This window comes from Mercenaria mercenaria, chromosome 6 (genome assembly GCF_021730395.1).
Source record: "Mercenaria mercenaria strain notata chromosome 6, MADL_Memer_1, whole genome shotgun sequence".
NCBI classification, from domain to species: Eukaryota; Metazoa; Mollusca; class Bivalvia; order Venerida; family Veneridae; genus Mercenaria; species Mercenaria mercenaria.
The window spans coordinates 45,189,681-45,210,198 of NC_069366.1; the positions used below are offsets into that span (position 1 = coordinate 45,189,681).

Sequence of the window (20,518 nt, forward strand, 5' to 3'; positions counted from 1 at the left end):
GCAACATATAACCAAATTTCGTTAACTAAATAAATAGTTTTTCACACTTCATAGATGACAGGAAAAATTTCAAAATCGTGGGAAAAACATATTTAATATATTTCATTCTGTTCTGTGAAATACAAACATAGTGGTCACCAGCAGTCATAAAACATTTTGAAAATATCAAAATTTCTGAGGCCAAGTACAGCGATGTTTATATCACCAAAATGTGCATTAAAGTCATCTGAAGGCTATGACTTCATGAAAAGTAGTGAAGTACCCATCATGCACTCTGAATATCCATAAATGTATGTTGATTTTGCTTACGGGTATAGCTGTATTTGCTTAACCTTTAGCCTGCTAAATTTCTAAAATGGTCTAGCCCATCATTTAATTTGGACAATACCATATATTAATCGAAGGGGTGTTCACTGAAAATTTACTGACTGAACGGCGAACAGTGTAGACCATGATCAGTCTGCACATCCATGCAGGCTGATCTTGATCTGCACTGGTCACAAAGGCAGAATCACTTGCCGCTGGCAGGCTTAAGGTTAATGAATGGTCATTGTGGTATCTGCTTATTGAATAGGCATATACACTAGTCTTATTGAATAGTGTTATTGTAAAATTTAATACTGAATGAGCATTGTAGAATTTGCTTATCAAATGGGAATCAAAGTTTTTGCTTATTGAATTGGCACTGTACTTACTGTAGTACTTGTTTATCCAATGGGCATTGTGATAAATACCTACAGAGTGGGCACTGTGGTATTTGCTCACTGGGGCATCAAACTATGAAACTAGGGATCATGAGTTTCATACCCAGCTTCTCTAACTAGAATAACTAATACTCAGATAACTTCTCTATTTTACAGTGCACCATCACAGTACAGGTTATATGGCACCACATACTGTGTGAGGATTAAATAAAAATGTGAGGTACGGAATCAAACCTTTTAACCCTGCTAGAATCACAGATATACAGCAAAACTAAGTCTTCAAATTCTATAAGTTGCCTCTTACGATTATGCAAGGGTAAGGCAGTGGTGTAACAGTACAAGAATCCAGAAGTCGGACAGGAGCAAGTGTCCCTATTGCTCGATTATGCAAGGGTAAGGCAGTGGTGTAAAAGTACAAGAATCCAGAAGTCAGACATGGGCAAGTGTCCCTATTGCTTCAGTGTAGTTTGCCTGAGTATTTCCAAGTAAAATTAACAATGGAAGCAGAAACATTGTATGAATTTATAATTTTATACATACTTATTAGATAGGTATCTAAGCATTGCATAGAAAAGGGTTTTTGATATGGTATAATCAGTGAGACAAAATATTTTGACATTTCTCAAAGTGCTATGTTCAAAATTAATCTGAATGTTTGCCCTGTGGCATCTAAACTTAAATTTATTACAATAACAGTATGGGAATTTACACTGAAAACAAGAAACAACAAAAAAACTTTTCTTCATGTTAAAATGTTTTTCTTCTGGTAAGTACAGTGAAACAGCTTTGTCATCTCAATCCACTGATATATAAATAAAACGTGACATTTATTTTGCAGCTACACTACCTATTGAAATATTGTTTATTCAAATTATGTACAGCATATCATTATAAACATTTAAATACCTATATTCCAAATAAATACAACATTTCTACCTCCAAGACTGTTATTTGAAGAGCTATAAAGGCAAGGCTATTATACACAAATTACCTCCTACAGCTTTTAATCCCTTTCAGTATTGAGCAATAAATAAACCGTTTTTCATCAGACGGACCTATATTTAGAGCATCTATTCAATTACTGTTTAAAAAAGCCATGAATTATATAAATATTCAAACATATCATATTCAACAAGTAATCTAAATGCAGATCTGCTGAATTGATAGGAGGCTTACTGAGCTGTTTTATCATGAAAATAGTGTAAATAAACAAGGAAATTAAGTTCTGAAAAGACCTACATAGTCCCCTACAGTGTTCTATGCATTCTAAAATTGTATTGCGGATTTGTCAGTATTCCCAAATGTTTTATTTTAGCTCGTATTTGCAAACGATAAGATACGAGAATTCAAAACACACATGTAAAATAAACCAGCCTTGATTTAGGAAGGAGTGAAGCACCAGAAGTTGCAGGTTTGAAACCTGGCTGGTGTCCAATCTGAACACAAGTCCCAACAATCTCCTACTAAGGCATAAGTACCATACAAACAATCCAGGAAACAGCGTTCAAGTGAAGATACATGAAGCAAAAGTACCTCTCTCTGACAACAGAATGCCGCAAGTGAAGATACATGAAGCAAAAGTACCTCTCTCTGACAACAGAATGCCGCAAGTGAAGATACATGAAGCAAAAGTACCTCTCTCTGACAACAGAATGCCGCAAGTGAAGATACATGAAGCAAAAGTACCTCTCTCTGACAACAGAATGCCGCAAGTGAAGATACATGAAGCAAAAGTACCTCTCTCTGACAACAGAATGCCGCAAGTGAAGATACATGAAGCAAAAGTACCTCTCTCTGACAACAGAATGCCGCAAGTGAAGATACATGAAGCAAAAGTACCTCTCTCTGACAACAGAATGCCACAAGCTAGCATGTCAGCTGTATCCCTGATTTACAGACTTGAATGCTGATGCTAAAATGGTTACAATATCCAGCTTGCTATTTGTTGACACACCACCTAAATTACTAAAAAATTTCAGCCAATTAAAAAAAAAAAAGCTCTATACAAGTCAAGAGTTCAAACCTGCAGTGTGACCTTGACCTTTGAGATATGGACCAGTGTCGTATGGCAATATTCTGTTTAGATATTATTTTATGTAAAATAAAAGACTGCTCAATGTGTGTCAAGGTTACTGCCTAAACAAGATCTGATATGACCTCTGACCCTTGCATGTGACCTTGAACATTGAGATAGGGGCCTAGGGTTTGTGAAAAACAATCTGTCACATTAAAACAAACATTTATGCCAAATACAGGTAGGACTGCCCGGCCATGCATGTCAAAAATACAGCCCTGACAAGCCCTAAAATAAACTTTGACCCCTAAGTGACCCTGACTTTTGAGAAAGTGGTCTAGGGTTTGAGTGCAATAATTGGTCTCATTAAGATGAATATTGCCAATTGAAAAAGAGATTGCTCCATGCATGTCAAAGTTATGGTGTGGAAAAACTCTAAAAGGACCTCTACTCCATGTGTGACTTTAATTTTGGGGATTTGGACCTTGGTTTTGTGCTTGACACTCCAATTCACTAAAGTACACAATTATGTCATATAAAAATAAATTTGCTCCATACATGTCTAAGTTATCTCAGACAAGATCTGACATCCATGTTTGCCCTTGACCTTTAAACAGGGACCTGGAGTTTACGCATGACAATCAGTCTTATTGAGGGGAAACATATATGTCAAATACAAAAAAGACTGCTCCATGCATGTCAAAGTTATTATCTAAACCAAATTGGACAGACAGACCAACATGTACACACAAACATCAAACAGTATTGAGTAATTTGAAGCTCACCGCCAATGGACATGATCCACACTGCAGTAGTTGCCTTTACAAACAACTTGCTCAAAATTTTAGCTATATTTTAACACAAAGTGATGGAAAAGAAAAGCTAGATTTGCTATAAATGTCACTCTAGTAAACATGTCCAATAATTCTTTTTCTCAATATCTATAATTGTCAATTACGACATAAAATATTTTTCTCTCATTAATGTCAATTATACAACAATTACAGTGTGTTTAAATGCACTGAGTGGGGGGTTATCAGCATTGAACACTGTAGTAACAAATAATTTCATCAGGGAAAAGGGAATTTCTATACTGGTATTCACCTGGGGAATTAATGTTGCAGCAAGTCTTGAATATTAATAAGGTTCATGACATTTTGCAGGTTTTTTATTATTCAAATCTATCACTTGCATCTAACAATTTCTGCTTGTCTTGTTTTAAATCTAGTAGTCCATTACAGCTTAAACAAGAGGCTCCAAAAGGGCCTAAGTCGCTCACCTGAAGAGGACCTTTACCATATGACCTTGTTTTTGACAAAGTCAGGTGAACATGCTATAAGAAGTTCATTAAAATAAAAGTTACATAAAGTGTTTTTTTTTCTATATATAGCTGTGATGGCCCAAAAATGCATTACCATTAGAACAAACTTCAAGATAAGAAGTTACTATTTGTTATTACTTTTAGCTCTAGTATCCCCTAAAAGGGACCAAGCAAAACCATTTGAACAAATTTGAGAGAGGACCTTAGAATGATGCTACAAGCCAAGTCTAATGAAGATCCAACCAGCAGTTCACTAGAGGTTTTTTTTTATCTATTTTTAGCTCTAGTGGCCCCTAAAAGAGGCCAAGTGCCTCTGTCTGAACAAGGTTTTGAGAGGACCTTACAATGATGCTACAAGCCAAGTCTGATGAAGATCCAACCAGCAGTTCACTAGTTTTTTTCTATTTTTAGCTCTAGTGGCCCTTAAAAGGGGCCAAGTGACCCTATTTGAACATATTTTGGAGAGGACCTTAAAATGATGCTACAAGCCAAATCTGATGAAGATCCAGCCAGCTTTTCATGAGAAAATGTCATTTAAATGGGTTTTTTTTGTTTTTTTTTTTTTCATTTTTAACTCTAGAACCCCCTGGAAGGGCCAAACACCCCCACATGAACAAATTTTGGAGAGGACCTTACAGTGATGCTACAAGCCAAGTCTGATGAAGATCCAACCAGCAGTTCACTAGAGTTTTTTTTCTACTTTTAGCTCTAGTGGCCCTTAAAAGGAGCCAAGTGACCCTATTTGAACAAATTTTGGAGAGGACCTTACAATGATGCTACAAGCCAAGTCTGATGAAGATCAAGCCAGCTTTTCATGAGAAAATTTCATTTAAATGTTGTTGGTTTTTTTTTCATCTTTTAACTCTAGAACCCCCTTGAAGGGCCAAACACCCTCACATGAACAAATTTTGGAGAGGACCTTACAGTAATGCTACAAACCAAGTTTGATGAAGCAGCCCATGAGAGGAAGTCATTTGAATGTATTTCTATTTTTAGCTATAGTGGTTCCTGAAAGGGGTAAAGTGCCCCCATTTGAAGAAATTTGGTTGAGAACCTTATAATGACACTACTAATCAAGTTTGATTCATCAAACAGTTCATGAGAAAAAGTCATTTAAAGTCATTTTTGTATTAAACTTTAGCTGCCTCTTAAAGGGGCCTAGCATGACATTTGGAAGTGGACCTTATAATGATGTTACAGACCAAGTTTGGTGAAGATCCATCCAGCAGTTCACAAGAAGAAACCATTTAAAGATCTTTCTACTTTTAGCTCTAGCAGCCCCTAACGGGGCAAAGTGCCCCTAATTGAAGAAACCTAATAGAGGACCTTTTAATGATGCTCCAAATCAAGTTTGATGAAGATCTATTAAACAGTTCATGAAAAGAAGTTATTTAAAGGAATTTCTATTTGCTCTAGCAGCCCCTAAAAGAAACTAAGTGCCCCTATTTAAACATAAGGGGAAAGGACCTTATAAACATATCATGTCTGATGAAGATCCATCCTTCCATACATGACAAGAAGTCATTTAAATGTTTTTTCTATTTTTAGTTCTAGTGGCCCCTAAAGGGTGACAATCTCCTTCATTGGAACAAAATCAAGAGTAGACCTTAATGCTACAGACAAAGTTTGATGAAGATCCATTATCCTGTTCATGAGAAGAAGTTGATCAAAGGTACCTTTTTAACCTTAGGAGCTCCTAAAAGGGGACATGTGCCCCTATTTAACAAACTTTGGAGAGGACCTTATAATGATGCTACAGACGTTTGATGAAGATCCATCAAGCAGTTCCTGAGAAGGCATTTAAAGGTTTTTTCTTCTTTTAGCCCTGGCGGCCCCTAAAAGGTGCAAAAGTGAACCATTTGAACAAACTTGATAGAGGTCCATGCCAGGATGCAACTGACAGAGTTTGGTGTAATTCTGACCAGAAGTTTCAGAGAAGATGTTTAAGTAAAAATGATGACACAGGACGATGGACATCAAATGCCAGACACCCGACCATCCTCCTAATATAATAGCTAACCCTGATCAAAGTTCAGGTGAGCTAAAAACAAGAAGTTACATGTAACATTCTTTAATGGAAGGAAATGATCACATTTTCAACCAATTAGCAAACAAGCAAACAATATAGTAAAACACTAAAGTTTCAAATCAATTAGATTAATATTAAAGGCGTACGCTAGAATTCCCTGTATATGAGATGGGCGAAATTTTTCCCAATAACAGAATTTCTTTAAACTTTGGATATTGAAGGACAATCATCTAAGAAACAAAAAAATGCAATAAAAATCATAGGTCACCGGATTCGAAAAAGAGTTATCTGCCCTTGAAAACGTCATTTTTGGGGGAAATGCCATTTTCAAGGGCAGATAACTCTTTTTCGATACCAGTGACCTATGATTTTTATTGCATTTTTTTGTTTCTTAGGTGATTGTCCTTCAATATCCAAAGTTTGAAGAAATTCTGTTATTGGGAAAATTTTCGAACCAAATTCTAGCATACGTCCTTAAAGTGTAACCCTAATCATGCTGGACACAATTGATTCTGCATTCGCGACCAGTGTAGATCTTGATCTGCCTGCACATCCGTGCAGTCTGATCAAGATCTGCACTGTTTGCCATTCAGTCGGTATATTTTTGGTAAGCACCCATTTTAACAATTAATGGTACTGTCCAAATTGAAAGACAGACAAGTTCATTATATAAATTTAGCAGGGTAAGGATTAAGTAGTTGAATAGTTATCCATTTGTACAAAACATCTAACAGCAGTTACTATCACATACTGTGAAAACTGAAATTATTACCATTCAGGGGATTTCATTATCACTCCCATCCACAAAATTAAACCTCATGATACAAATACAATTCTTTTTTATTTTATTTTATTAATGAAATTATGTCCCCATCTGTTGTGGACATTTAGAACGGAAGCTCAACAAAATTATATTAAATTTCACACAACTCTACATCACAATATTCATTGGTAAACATTGTATTAATCTACAGTCACATTTTAAACACTTACCTGAAGTACATCTTTCAAATCTGTAACTTCAAATACTGGATCACCCTAGCAAAGAAAATGAGGAAAGGGTGATAATCCATGTTGTCATTACATAAAATGCTTTAACAAGGGTTAATTTTCTTCCAAGGAAGATATTTTTTCTTTGAAATTTACTGAGACACTTTACTTGCAAATAGTGTACAAAAAAAAGACCAATAATGGGCTCAAAAGTTAATTTCCTTGTTACGCACTTTTTCAAAAAGAAATAAAGCAACATTTGCCTTAAAAACTCAAAAGGTCAGCCTGATTTGCAAATGAGTGATGCAAAATCCTACAACAATGTGCTTGTTTTTTTTCAAAATACAATCATACATTGTATGCCATTAAAAGATAGCTCAAGACTGAAGTAAAGGAACAGCTTGTTACTGAAAATAATCTACATGATGCCTCAGACATTCAAGTAAGCACATGTATAATAACTATCAACATTGAAAACTCAGAAGTTTTCTCATGGCATACATATTCTCTATCTGTATGAAAAAAAAATCAACTTCTAAAAACGATTTTTTGTATCAATAGTCCTGTCTGTTTCACAAGCTGACAATGTAGTGTAAGTATTTTGGAATTATATCATTTTGTGGGCATGAAATTTCCGGTTTTGACCAAATTTGCTTTTTCATGGAATATGATATTATGGATTCAAACTTTAAACATATAATGAATGGGAGATTTACTTGTTTATTGGAATTTAATTTCACGGTTTGACTAAAATACAAACTAATGAAAAGTGGTCCCCCAACAAATATTAACGATTTCACAATACTCTATCACATAATGTAATTCCAAGTATAAAAATAGGAACATTTCAACTTAACAAAAATATCGGTAGATTTCATACCTCAACTGAGTCCCAGACGTGAAACGTATCTATATGTGTTGTACAATAAACGCTACTAAAATTCTCTCCACACCAGCCAACTTTTGCAACTGTCGAGCACGTGTTCCATGTGTAAGACAGGGCATCATCCTCATCTGTCTCAGAAATGTCAAATAAACATGACAAACCATCCGTAGAACCTGTGGCTAGGCTGTCAGGGTTGGTAGGGTGAAAACAAACCTAGAAATATAATACATGTATATAATATATACTGTAAACCTAGAAATGCTCGCGGATACTATATTTCGCATCTTTCAAAACGTGGACATTTATGCGGATATAAATATTCGTGGAATCATATCCATCGCGAATCCCACGAAAATGAATTCGCAAGTGAACATATTTAGTATACTAAGGTGAGTATCATGGTATAATTGCATTGATAGTATTCTCGAAAACATTCCGTTTTATTGTACCCCTTAATTATAAATGCACCCCTGTCCTTTTCATCTATATGAACGGTTATTCCCCAATTATTGACACACAATCGATTGCTGTTATTACACTGTCATTTGTTTGACATTCATAGCAGTATCTTTTGTTAGGCGATTAAACCACACTTATTAGAAATAGCCACAATATTTTACTAACAAGCAATATAGCGTATATGCTGCTGACTATGAATTAAATGTCTTTCGATAGATGCTTTATCCCCTAAATAACAGATGTTGAAAAGTCTGTTACGTCATACAGAAGTCACCTGTCAATCAATTGACTTAATGTTGATTTGTGCACTCATTTTATATCACTATGGTACTAGAATTTAAGTTATTAAAGTGGATTATTTTTATGACTCCTGTAATATTTAAGACATTAACACTAAAGTTAATAAGAAAACATAAACTGCATTTAACTACTTTATTCAAAAGGAGTTGAAAGGATTTACATCAGTGTCCAGGCATGTGTAAGTACAAAACCATTCTATAGCAGATGGTTTAAGCTGAAGCTAGAATCTTTTGCATTTGTGTTAGATTTTTTCCACCTATCTAACTTCACAGAAATATAGTACCCGTGAAAGGCGCTAATTTAACAAGAGCTGTCGGAGGACAGCAATGCCCGACTATTCAATGTCCTTGTCAATTGAATGAATACAAAAGTCGAAAAAGGGGCATAATTTTGTAAAAATGCAAAACAGGGCTATGGAACCTGCATAGCGCTTATCAGCTCATGACAGTGGACAAGTGTGTGAAGTTTCAATCCATTCCCATTAGTGGATACTTAGACACCAGCTTACATATAAATATTTAAACAAAAACTGCTAAGATGAAAAAGTGGCATAATTCTGTAAAAATGCAAAGTAGTGTTATTGAACCTTTGCACTGCATGTCATATCATGACAGTGAACAAGTGCGTGAAGTTTCAATCCATTCCATTCAGCGGATACTTAGATACCACCTTATATACAAAAACTTAACCAAAAACTGCTAAGTGAAAAAGGGGCATAATTTTGAAAAAATGCAAAGTAGAGTTATGGGACCTGCACAGTGCATGTCAGATCATAGTGAATAAGTGAATGAAGTTTCAATCCATTCCCATTAATGGGTACTGAGATACCAGCTTACATACAAAATCTTATCTAAAAATTTCTAAGTCAAAAAAGGGGGATATTTTTGTAAAAAAAGCAAAATAGAGTTACGGAACCTGTGCAATGTAAGTCAGTTTATCACAGTGAATAAGTGTGTGAAGTGTGGAGCTAAAAAGTGCGGAAACAATTCTAGGTTTACAGTACTAGAAAATAAAGTTTGTTCTTTTTGGTCTTAAATTACAACAAACAGTAGAAGATACAACTGAAACGCCAATTATAAAAGAACACTGCTCACTATGTCTAGCTTAAAAGTTCTCCAAGAAATATGTTAATAATATCAAAAGAATGTGACTGTGTGTTTTCAGGTGAAAAAAAAAAATGGGTCAGAGAAAATATGTGAGATTCAATTTTAATGGTGTAAGAACTACATGTCAACATGTTCTTGGTACTTTATTCAATAGATGTTGATGTATTAATGTGTTTTTAGAGGTTTGTACTTACAAAACATACAGTACTCTGGCAGAATCATGTATCTAATTTTTGCCGAGGTGCAGACGGTCATGTTACTAAAATAGTAACAGGTTGGTTTTTCCAATGATTTGTGTGATTTCATTAGGGAAAAAAACTAACTTACTATGCAAAAAAGTTCTTTGAATAATCAAAAATTCATTTCAACTGGAATTTTTCTTATGAATGGGAATTTTTTGCCTCAGACTGGGAAAAATGGAGCCTAATTGGCATTGGGAATGGGGTCGTTATTCAGCCCCCTGAGATAGGTGGAAGAAGCCCTTGCTTACCTGAGTTATATCATCCTGATGTGACTCACAGTAAGCCCCCAGAAGTTCACTACTTCTTTTGTCCCTGCAAAACAATACAATAGAGTTGTGCTCTCTTACATGTTACATACATTTTATAAACTTTCTTTGATAACTTTCTTTGTTACATTCATTTCATATACTTTCTTTGTTACATACCATTCACGTACTTTCATTGTTACATACATTTCAAATACTTCTTTATTACATACATTCCACAGACTTTCTTTGTTACATACATTGTTACATACTTGTTTGTTTTACATACATACATTTCATATACTTCCTTTGTTACATACATTTCACATACTTTCTTTCTTACATACATTCCGTATAGTTTCTTTGTTACATACCTTTCATATAGTTTCTTTGTTACATACATTTCACATACTTTCTTTGTTACGAACATTTCATATACTTTCTTTGTTACATATATTTCATATACTTCCTTTGTTACATACATTTCACATACTTTCTTTGTAACAAACATTTCATATACTTTCTTTGTTACATATATTTCATATACTTTCTTTGTAACAAACATTTCATATACTTTCTTTGTTACATATATTTCATATACTTCCTTTGTTACATACATTTCACATACTTTCTTTGTAACAAACATTTCATATACTTTCTTTGTTACATATATTTCATATACTTCCTTTGTTACATACATCTTTATCTACTTTCTTTGTTACAAACATTTCATATACTTTCTTTGTTACATACATCTTTATCTACTTTCTTTATTATATATTTCAAGTACTTCCTTTCCTACATATACTTCATATATTTCCTTAATTACACACATACGTTTCATATACATTTTATGTTACAAACATTTTTTTTGTTACATACATTTTCATACATTTTCTTTGTTACATAAATTTCATATACTTCCTCTGTTATCTTCAATAATATTCATATTTTTCAGTAATTGCCACTGAATCAGTACATGAAAAGAGACATACTGAAACAACTCATAAAGTTCAAATTCTAAAATTTTAAATAATGCATTTTTAAACAGGAGACAGCGCGCTCGACTATTTCGATGCTGGATAGTGAAACTGGGCACATCTGAGGAAACTAGAGCTGTCACTGGAGTGTTTAATGACTCCAATTGTGGATGAAGATATTGCACGAAAGCCTGAGTCTATGTTAAAAATATTAAAGCATCAAAACTTTAACCTAAATTTCTAAGTAAAAAGGGGAAATAATTCATGAAAAATTGGTCCCAGAGTTATGCACCTTGTGTCATATGATAAGGGTAATGATGTTGAACAACTGTTTAGGTCTGAATCAGATCCATTCAGTAATAACAGAGATAGAGTGAAAGTGCATAAAACTTTAACCTGAAATTCTAAGTAAAAAGGGGAATAATTCATGAAAAATTGTGCCAGAGTTATGCATCCTGTGTCATATGATGTGGGTGATGATGCTGAACAACTATTTTAAATTTGAATCAAATCCATTCAGTAATAACAGAGGTAGAGTGAAAGTGCATCAAAACTTTAACCTGAAATTCTAAGTGAAAAGGGGGGATAATTCATGAAATATTGGTGCCAGTGTTATGGCCCTTATGTCAGATGATGTGGATGATGATGAGGAATAAGTATTTCAAGTTTGAATCAAATCCACCAAGTAATTACAGAGAAAAGTTGAAAAAAGAGAAAGTGCACCAAAACTCCAAGGTGGGGACGCGGAAAGACGCCGACGCTGACGCCGGGGCGAGTAGGATAGCTCTCCTTATACTTCGCATAGTCAAGCTAATAACAAAATGGGTAAATATTTCGTAAAACAAGACAAGCTGCTTCAGGAAAAAAAAAATGTCTGTGAAACCACAAATTATCTACTAATTTATCAAGAGGGAGGTGTAAATGTTTTAAAGAAGGAACAACTCAAATATGACAAACAGAGTGTATACCAGAACAGAATGAAAGCATTCTCATCGTCATCAGCCTCCTGTCCGGCACAAAGAACTCTATCACTGGCATTAATATCTATACATGTGAACTGATTCTGTGTCTCAGAGGAACCTGTATAAAACAAGATATCATGAGAATCAAAGAGCATATTTATCTTTTATGTACATTGACATTGTGTTTTACAATAATGAAAAACATCTTGATTCAGAGCAACACTGTTAACTCTCCTATACATTAGTCCAACATTTCAATCTTGGAAGGATTAATAGTGGAACCACAGTCTATTTAAGTGAGCTTAATATGTAATCAGCCACTGTACTTTACAGAGATGTTATAATTCATCTGGTATCATTGGGTGCATCTTTGACAGTTTCAGTTTCTCCTAGTGACAAAATATAATGTAAATTCGAAAATCATTACGTGTTGTAAGTATAAATTGGCATTATTTGTTTGCAACACAATGTATCATTCTTCTATATTACTTTAACACAGTCAGAAATGACTGTAATGTACTGTTAGCATGATACAAAGCTATCTAAAAACAGTGGTCGCCGTCCTGGGAAATACGAGTATTTCCCGCTGCTTTAATGCCAACCCTGGCTGTCAGAGGACAGCCATGCCTTATTATTCAAAAGTCTTGTCACAAAAAAGTAAAAATAAAAATATAGAAATAAGTAAGTATGTAAGGGCATCAATTTTGTGTCATAAAACTTTTCTCAGTCAAAAAAGGCATGTAACTTTGTGAAAAAGCAAACAGAGTTACGGAACCTGTTCACTGAATATTAGATCACCACAGAAAAAAAATGTGTAAAGTATCATTCCATTCCCATAAGATATCAGCTCTTATACAAAACTTCATCAAAGCAGCACACGGATGCTTATGAATGGGTGAGTGTTATAAAAAGAACACATATGGTATGGGTAACTGGTTGTGGTTAATCGAAGGCAGTGTCTGATAATACTATATGGCCAATAGTAACAAAGTTGTTGACCTCTGAAATCCGTAGTATTTAAACAAAGAAGTAGATGTGTGTTTATATGGGCCAACTGAATATTAAATGTATACTTAGTGCTAGTGTATACTTAGTGTATGCTAAACTACCTTCTAATTTTTGAACTTCTTTTGTTAGTTTCGTTCTTGTATCCCAGCATCTGAAAAAATATCAAAACTGAATTGAAATGGTTGATATATCTGTGGCTACTTGAACAACTTAGGTAGTTCTATACATTTATTTCCTTTTTTTTCAGAAAACTTAAGCCGACTATGTTAATCTTATAATATTCATATAGGGCGTATACTGTAAATGCAAAGAATTTTGGCATATTTTAAAATTCACAAATATTTACAATGGTACCCGAGTCACATACTGGATTTCTGAATATGCTGTAACTCTATGATATTAAGATATTTCAGAAATGTTACTTTGTGTGCCATAAACAATGTAAAGAAGGATGATACCAGCTGTAGTCATTATAGTCATTAAAACTGGTTCCCAGCTCATAAAACATGTGACTGGCTGATTCTGAGCAAAATTTTGAAAGTGACCAATGTTAAAGGCTGCATTCTAAGACTGGTTCCTAAGTTTTATAACCAAGCCAAGACCAACATTCAGCATGATCAGTGTGCTCATGAGCATTATTTGTCTTATCAGAAAGTCTGCCCTGTTGGTTGTGCTACTCTCGGGAAATTCAGCAAGAAAGTGACAATGTCATGTTATTCTCCAGTAATTATTCAAACTCTCACCAGTTTTTGTCCTACCTGACAGATTTATCTTTTGATGCTGAATACAGAAGATGAGGTTCATGTTTCCCCCAGCTTATTCCACTTATCACATCTGTATGACCTTTTATAAATAAAAACATAAACATGAACTTATTAATTACATGGATTTCATTTAATATTTATTTTTTTTTAAATTCAATTCACCTGGGTACTACTTAGCCCCCTTATCATGCTGGGCACGACTGATTATGCCTTCTTTGCGAACAGTGTAGATCATGATCAGCCTGCACATCTGTGCAGACTGATCAAGATCTGCACTGTTCGCCATTCAGTCAGTATCATTTAGGTAAGCACTCCTTTTAACTGTTAATGGCACTGTCCAAACTGAAAAATGGACAAGTTCATTATAGAAATTTAGCAGGGTAAGAGTTAGAGTGATTTTTCTCAAGAACTAATTCAAACTCTAGTGCAACCAGACCAATACAGAGGAATAAAGAAAGTGATTCAAAGTTAGAAGCCTTTAGGATGCTAAGCAGACAATGGACTTCATTTATTGCTGACCCATTTTTATATATAGTTAAACAAAGTGAAAAAACACAAAATGTCACAGTACGCAATGCTCTATCATAACTGATTTCTGAAATACCGACTACAAAAACTTAACTTATATTACACTGTTAGGACATTTTTCAAACTCAATTCTACATGATGTTGTACTAAAGTTTCTTTCAACTATGTGTGAGTTCTTCCACCAAAATTATTAAAATGAACAAGCCAATTCGATGAATTGGAATCCCCCGCCGAAAGGGTCAGAGTTGAGGAATGGCAAAAAATATATCCAGCAAAAAGTTAAGAATGTTACCAAGAAGCAAATAATTTCATTAGTCAAAATCAAATTAAAAGAAAATGAATGGTTTGTTTGGGTGGGGGGTGGGGGGGTGGGGTGAGGATACAACAGTTTACATGTTGATTATAAATATTGATAGAAAACGAAAAAATGAAAAAAAAAAAAAAAAAAATAGGGGGGGGGGGGGGGGGGGGGAGTGGTGAGGGGGAGGGGGGTGACCAAGGTAAGGTGGTGACCAGGTTAGGTACACAACATCACATGTTTATAGTAAATGTTCATGGAAAAGAATGAAAGAAGTTTAAAGATATTCTTCCAATTGGTTGGTTTGTTATGTACAGATCTGTGGATTTTTAAACAATTAAAGGGCAATAACTATATGAAAAATTGACCAATCGAAAAAAAACTTGAAGGGCATCATCGCAGTATCTTGGTTCATGTCTATTTCAAGTTTGATGAAATTCTACCTGCTAGTTACTGAGAAATGGCTGCAGACGGACATTTTTCATTAAATCAAGGGCAATAACTCTGAGGGAAATTGACCTATCAAAAAAAAAACTTGACGGGCATCAGCACAGTATCTTTTTTCATTTCTATTTCAAATTTGATGAAATTCTACCTGTTAGTTACTGAGAAATGGCTGCAGACGGACATTTTTTATTAAATCAAGGGCAATAACTCTGAGGGAAATTGACCAATCAAAAAAAAAACTTGACGGGCATCATCGCAGTATGTTGGTTCATGTTTATTTCAAGTTTCATGAAATTCTACCAAGTAGTTACTGAGAAATGGCTGCGGACGGACGGACAACGCCATTTCAATACCCCTCTCCCGATTTCATCGGCGGGGGATAAACAAGAGCTGTCACAGGAGACAGCGTGCTAGACTATTTCGATGCTGGATAGTGAAACTGGGCACATCTGAGGAAACTAGTGCTGTCACTGGAGTGTTTAATGACTCCAATTGTGGAAGAAGATATTGCACAATAGATGCTCAGTCTGTGTCAAAAATATCAACTTAAAGTAATAACAGTGGTAAAGATAAAATGTATCAAAACACTATATAAGTATATCCTAAGCAAAAAGGGGCATAATTCATTAAATATTGGTGCCAGAGTTGTGCAGCTTGTGTCATATAGTGTGGGTGATGATGTTGAACAACTATTTTAAGTTTGAATCAAATCCATTCAGTAATAACAGAGACAGAGTGAAAGTGCATCAAAACTTTAACCTAAAATTCTAAGTAAAAAGGGGGAATAATTAATAAAAAAAATTGGTGCCAGAGTTATGCACCTTGCGTCATATGGTGTGGGTGATGATGTTGAACAACTATTTTAAGTATGAATCAAATCCATTCAGTAATAACAGAGACAGAGTGAAAGTGCATCAAAACTTTAACCAAAAATTCTAAGTAAAAAGGGGAAATAATTCATAAAAAATTGGTCCCAGAGTTATGCACCTTGCATCATATGATAAGGGTAATGATGTTGAACAATTGTTCAAGTTTGAATCAGATCCATTCAGTAATAACAGAGACAGAGTGAAAGTGCATAAAACTTTAACCTGAAATTCTAAGTAAAAAGGGGAATAATTCATGAAAAATTGTGCCAGAGTTACGCATCTTGTGTCATATGATGTGGGTGATGATGTTGAACAACTATTTTAAGTTTGAATCAAATCCATTCAGTAATAACAGAGGTAGAATGAAAGTGTACCAAAACTTTAACCTGAAATTCTAAGTAACAAGAGGACCATGATGGTCCTGAATCGCTCACCTGTCCCAACATCAAGATGAACATTCTGACCAATTTTCATGAAGATCCATTCAAAAGTATGGCCTCTAGAGAGGTCACAAGCTTTTTATATTTTTAGACATAATGACCTAGTTTTTGATCGCAGCTGACCCAGTTTCGAAATTATTCTAGATATCATCAAGATGAACATTCAGACCAACTTTCATACAGATCCCATGAAAAATATGGCCTCTAGAGAGGTCACAAGGTTTTTCTATTATTTGACCTACTGACCTAGTTTTTGATGGCACATGACCCAGTTTCAAACTTAAACTAGATATCATCAACGCGAACATTCTGACCAATTTTCATGAAGACCTTGTGAAAAATATGGCCTCTAGAGAGGTCACAAGGTTTTTCTATTTTTAGACCTACTGACCTAGTTTTTAATCACAGTTGACCCAGTTTCGAGCTTGGTCTAGATATCATCAAGATGAACATTCAGACCAATCTTCATATAGTTCCCATGAAAAATATGGCTTCTAGAGAGGTCACAAGGTTTTTTTATTATTTGACCTACTGACCTAGTTATTGATGGCACGTGACCCAGTTTCAAACTTGACCTAGATATCATCAAGGTGAACATTCTGACCAATTTTCATGAAGATCCATTCAAAAGTATGACCTCTAGAGAGGTCACAAGGTTTTTCTATTTTTAGACCTAATGACCTAGTTTTTGACCGCAGCTGACCCAGTTTCGAACTTGACCTAGATATCATCAAGATGAACATTCAGACCAACTTTCATACAGATCCCATGAAAAATATGGCCTCTAGAGAGGTCACAAGGTTTTTCTATTATTTGACCTACTGACCTAGTTTTTGAAGGCACATGACCCAGTTTCGAACTTGACCTAGATATCATCAAGATGAACATTCTGACCAACTTTCATGAAGATCTTTTGAAAAATATGGCCTCTAGAGAGGTCACAAGGTTTTTCTATTTTTAGACCTACTGACCTAGTTTTTGACCGCACGTGACCCAGTTTCGAACTTGACCTAGATATCATCAAGATGAACATTCTGACCAACTTTCATAAAGATCCCATGAAAAATGTGACCTCTAGAGAGGTCACAAGCAAAAGTTTACGCACGGACGGACGGGACGGACGGACGCACGGACGGACGACGGACGCTGCGCGATCACAAAAGCTCACACTGTCACTTTGTGACATGTGAGCTAAAAAGGGGGAATAATTCATGAAAAAATGGTGCCAGAGTTATGCACCTTGTGTCATATGATGTGGGTGATGATGTTGAACAACTATTTTAAGTTTGAATCAAATCCATTCAGTAATAACAGAGATAGAGTGAAAGTGCATCAAAACTTTAACCTGAAAATCTAAGTGAAAAGGGGGGATAATTCATGAAATATTGGTGCCAGAGTTATGGCCCTTATGTCAGATGATGTGGATGATGATGAGGAATAAGTATTTCAAGTTTGAATCAAATCCATCAAGTAATTACAGAGATATGTTGAAAAAAGAGAAAGTGCACCAAAACTTTAACCAAGGTGGGGACGCGGAAAGACGCCGACGCCGACGCCGACGCCGGGGCGAGTAGGATAGCTCTCCTTATACTTCGTATAGTCGAGCTAAAAATGACCAGCAGAACCAAGGCTTCTTGCTGCAAGATGTTTCTACAAATTTTTAAAATACGATGAAAGTAAGAACATTTACCTCTAATAGTTCCAACACTTGCCAGGTTACTGCCGGAGAACAAACGTATGGTATGATTACTGCTTGTAGCTGCTATATATTCCCCATCTCCTCTGAAAAATAAAATATACAGATGATTATTCACGAAAGGAAGCACTGTAAACTAGAGCTATCACTAAAGGCAATAAATACACCCAGATGCAACTTTGACACAGGAAAAATAAAATGTGATCATGATCTTTGATTTTCAAACTTGTGTGGCCTTGGATCTTGGTTGTACAATATGCATGTTGTCTTGATGGGATTAACAACTGATGCTGGTTTTATGAAAATCTTTTAAGGAGTTAAGAAGATATGGTGCAAACATAAATTTAAACAATTTGATCTCTGACCTGTAAATGTGACTTCTAAGTGTGACCTTTACCTTGAACTTAATGACCTGAGTTTTGCATTTAGCATGTCAGCTGGATGAGATAAACAGTTTATGTTAATTTTATGACATTCATTCTAGAAGACATGAAGTGAATACAAATTTAATGACCTTTGACCTCATACTGTGACCTTGACCATTAACTTTGGAACCTAGGTCACGTGCTTTGCATGTCATCTTGATCAGGTTAACTACTGATGCTAGCTTTATAAAAATCTTCCCATTGGTTTAAACAATAGTCACAAGTAATGCGACCTGCAAATTCAAAATATACATGTATTAATCTGCATTATGGTCCTGAAGACTTTTCTCAGGTTACGCCTTCATGAAAATCATTCTGCAAGCAGATATGAGCCGCACCATGAGAAAACCAACATAGTGCATTTGCGACCAACATTGATCCAGACCAGCCTGCGCATCCGCGCAGTGGCGCAGTCTGGTCAGGATCCATGCAGTTCACTTTCAAAGACTACTGTAATTAGAGAAACTGTTAGCGAACAGCATGGATCCTGACTAGACTGCGCCACTGCGCGGATGAACAGGCTGGTCTGGATCAAATGCACTATGTTGGTTTTCTCATGGGGCAGCTCATATCCTCTTCGTATTGTTTTTCTAACAAAAATGTGTGTAAACATTTCATCTGAATTACAGCTCTTTCATACAACCTTATTTGCTTCCATCTTTTACTGCTTTGCTAATTCCAGGAAATCTCTACATGACATACCTTTGTGCTGCAACATCTAACACATAGTCCTCCTCGACACTGTCTAGTGACACAGCTGACTTCTCCACCAAACTTAACTGCTCAAACATAGACACTGCAGTCATCCTTAGTTCCTGCAAGATACAAGTAAATTTCATATTAAACATGTTTTAGAAGATTTTGACACAATTAAGTAAGTTTTCCACCCACCCCTCTCAGGGAAGATGTTGATGTATTTCAGTTTCTGAGTGTCAGTTAAGACATAGAAAACAACTATTTAGACCCCTCTGTGAGTCTCACCACGCCATGGCAACGCAACGGTCTGATACAGATATCCCCGCTATATTTTTTTTCATTTCATTTTTGTTTCTTTTTTCACCCAAATAATCAGAAGAAGCTAGTTTTCGGTTAGTTACGTTTTATTACGTTGCGAAAAATACAATTGTTTCCAATAAAAGATCCATCAGATAATCGTTTAATTAAGATTAATCCCATATGTGTGACATGAAGAGTGCCGACGTTTTTTCACACCTGCAGGCAATCATGCCAAATACTGCTTGTTGTGGATAATAAATACTGCTTGTTGTGGATAATTACATTAACAAGGCAATGTTTTGGCATTTTTAATCAAAGCAAAAGATCAAATTTAATGCGAATAAATACTGGCACGGCCGATTACGGTCGATATTATGCTCGGCCAAAAAAGTGGTCCGGTCATGGTTGGACCTGCTGGACCGCCCGCGACGGCCTTGGACAAACATCACAAAATCTGCTGTAAAACCTGCCTTTTCTGTTTTAGATTTCTGTTCTGTATGCAGATTTTATATGCCTCGTAACTTTTCCAAAGTAGCGCGAAACTAGTTTGGTGTTGTTTTTGGTGGGTTTATCAGCAAGATGTCCTAGAATCTGACTCTAAAGAATTGCCTTATTTACCCACATGCTGAATTTTATACAAGTTACATGTTTGCTAATACTTTTGCATGTAAAATGTCCTCTCATCTTGAATTTTTTATATGTCAAAGACCTTGGGAAATCTATACTAGATGCATCATGTATTGACACACCATACAATTTTGAAAGCACATGGAAGCTATCAAGTTCAGATGTAGATGCCTGAAGATCTG

The 20,518-nt window shown here is 35.3% G+C and overlaps 1 protein-coding gene across 2 annotated transcripts in view; it reads right to left on the reverse strand.

The window, feature by feature from the left end:
- Positions 1 to 20,518, reverse strand: part of LOC123550521 (WD repeat-containing protein 89-like) — a 29,849-nt gene that overhangs the window by 6,872 nt on the left and 2,459 nt on the right. For both annotated transcript variants that reach the window (XM_053545712.1, XM_053545713.1), the window contains exons 2-9: positions 19,416 to 19,528; positions 18,283 to 18,374; positions 14,005 to 14,089; positions 13,348 to 13,397; positions 12,245 to 12,356; positions 10,300 to 10,363; positions 7,939 to 8,157; positions 7,062 to 7,106 (exon numbers count right to left, since the gene is read on the reverse strand). In XM_053545712.1, coding sequence (XP_053401687.1) covers positions 7,062 to 7,106; positions 7,939 to 8,157; positions 10,300 to 10,363; positions 12,245 to 12,356; positions 13,348 to 13,397; positions 14,005 to 14,089; positions 18,283 to 18,374; positions 19,416 to 19,519 — 771 coding nt within the window. In that variant the 5' untranslated portion in view covers positions 19,520 to 19,528. The remainder of the gene's footprint in view (positions 1 to 7,061; positions 7,107 to 7,938; positions 8,158 to 10,299; positions 10,364 to 12,244; positions 12,357 to 13,347; positions 13,398 to 14,004; positions 14,090 to 18,282; positions 18,375 to 19,415; positions 19,529 to 20,518) is intronic.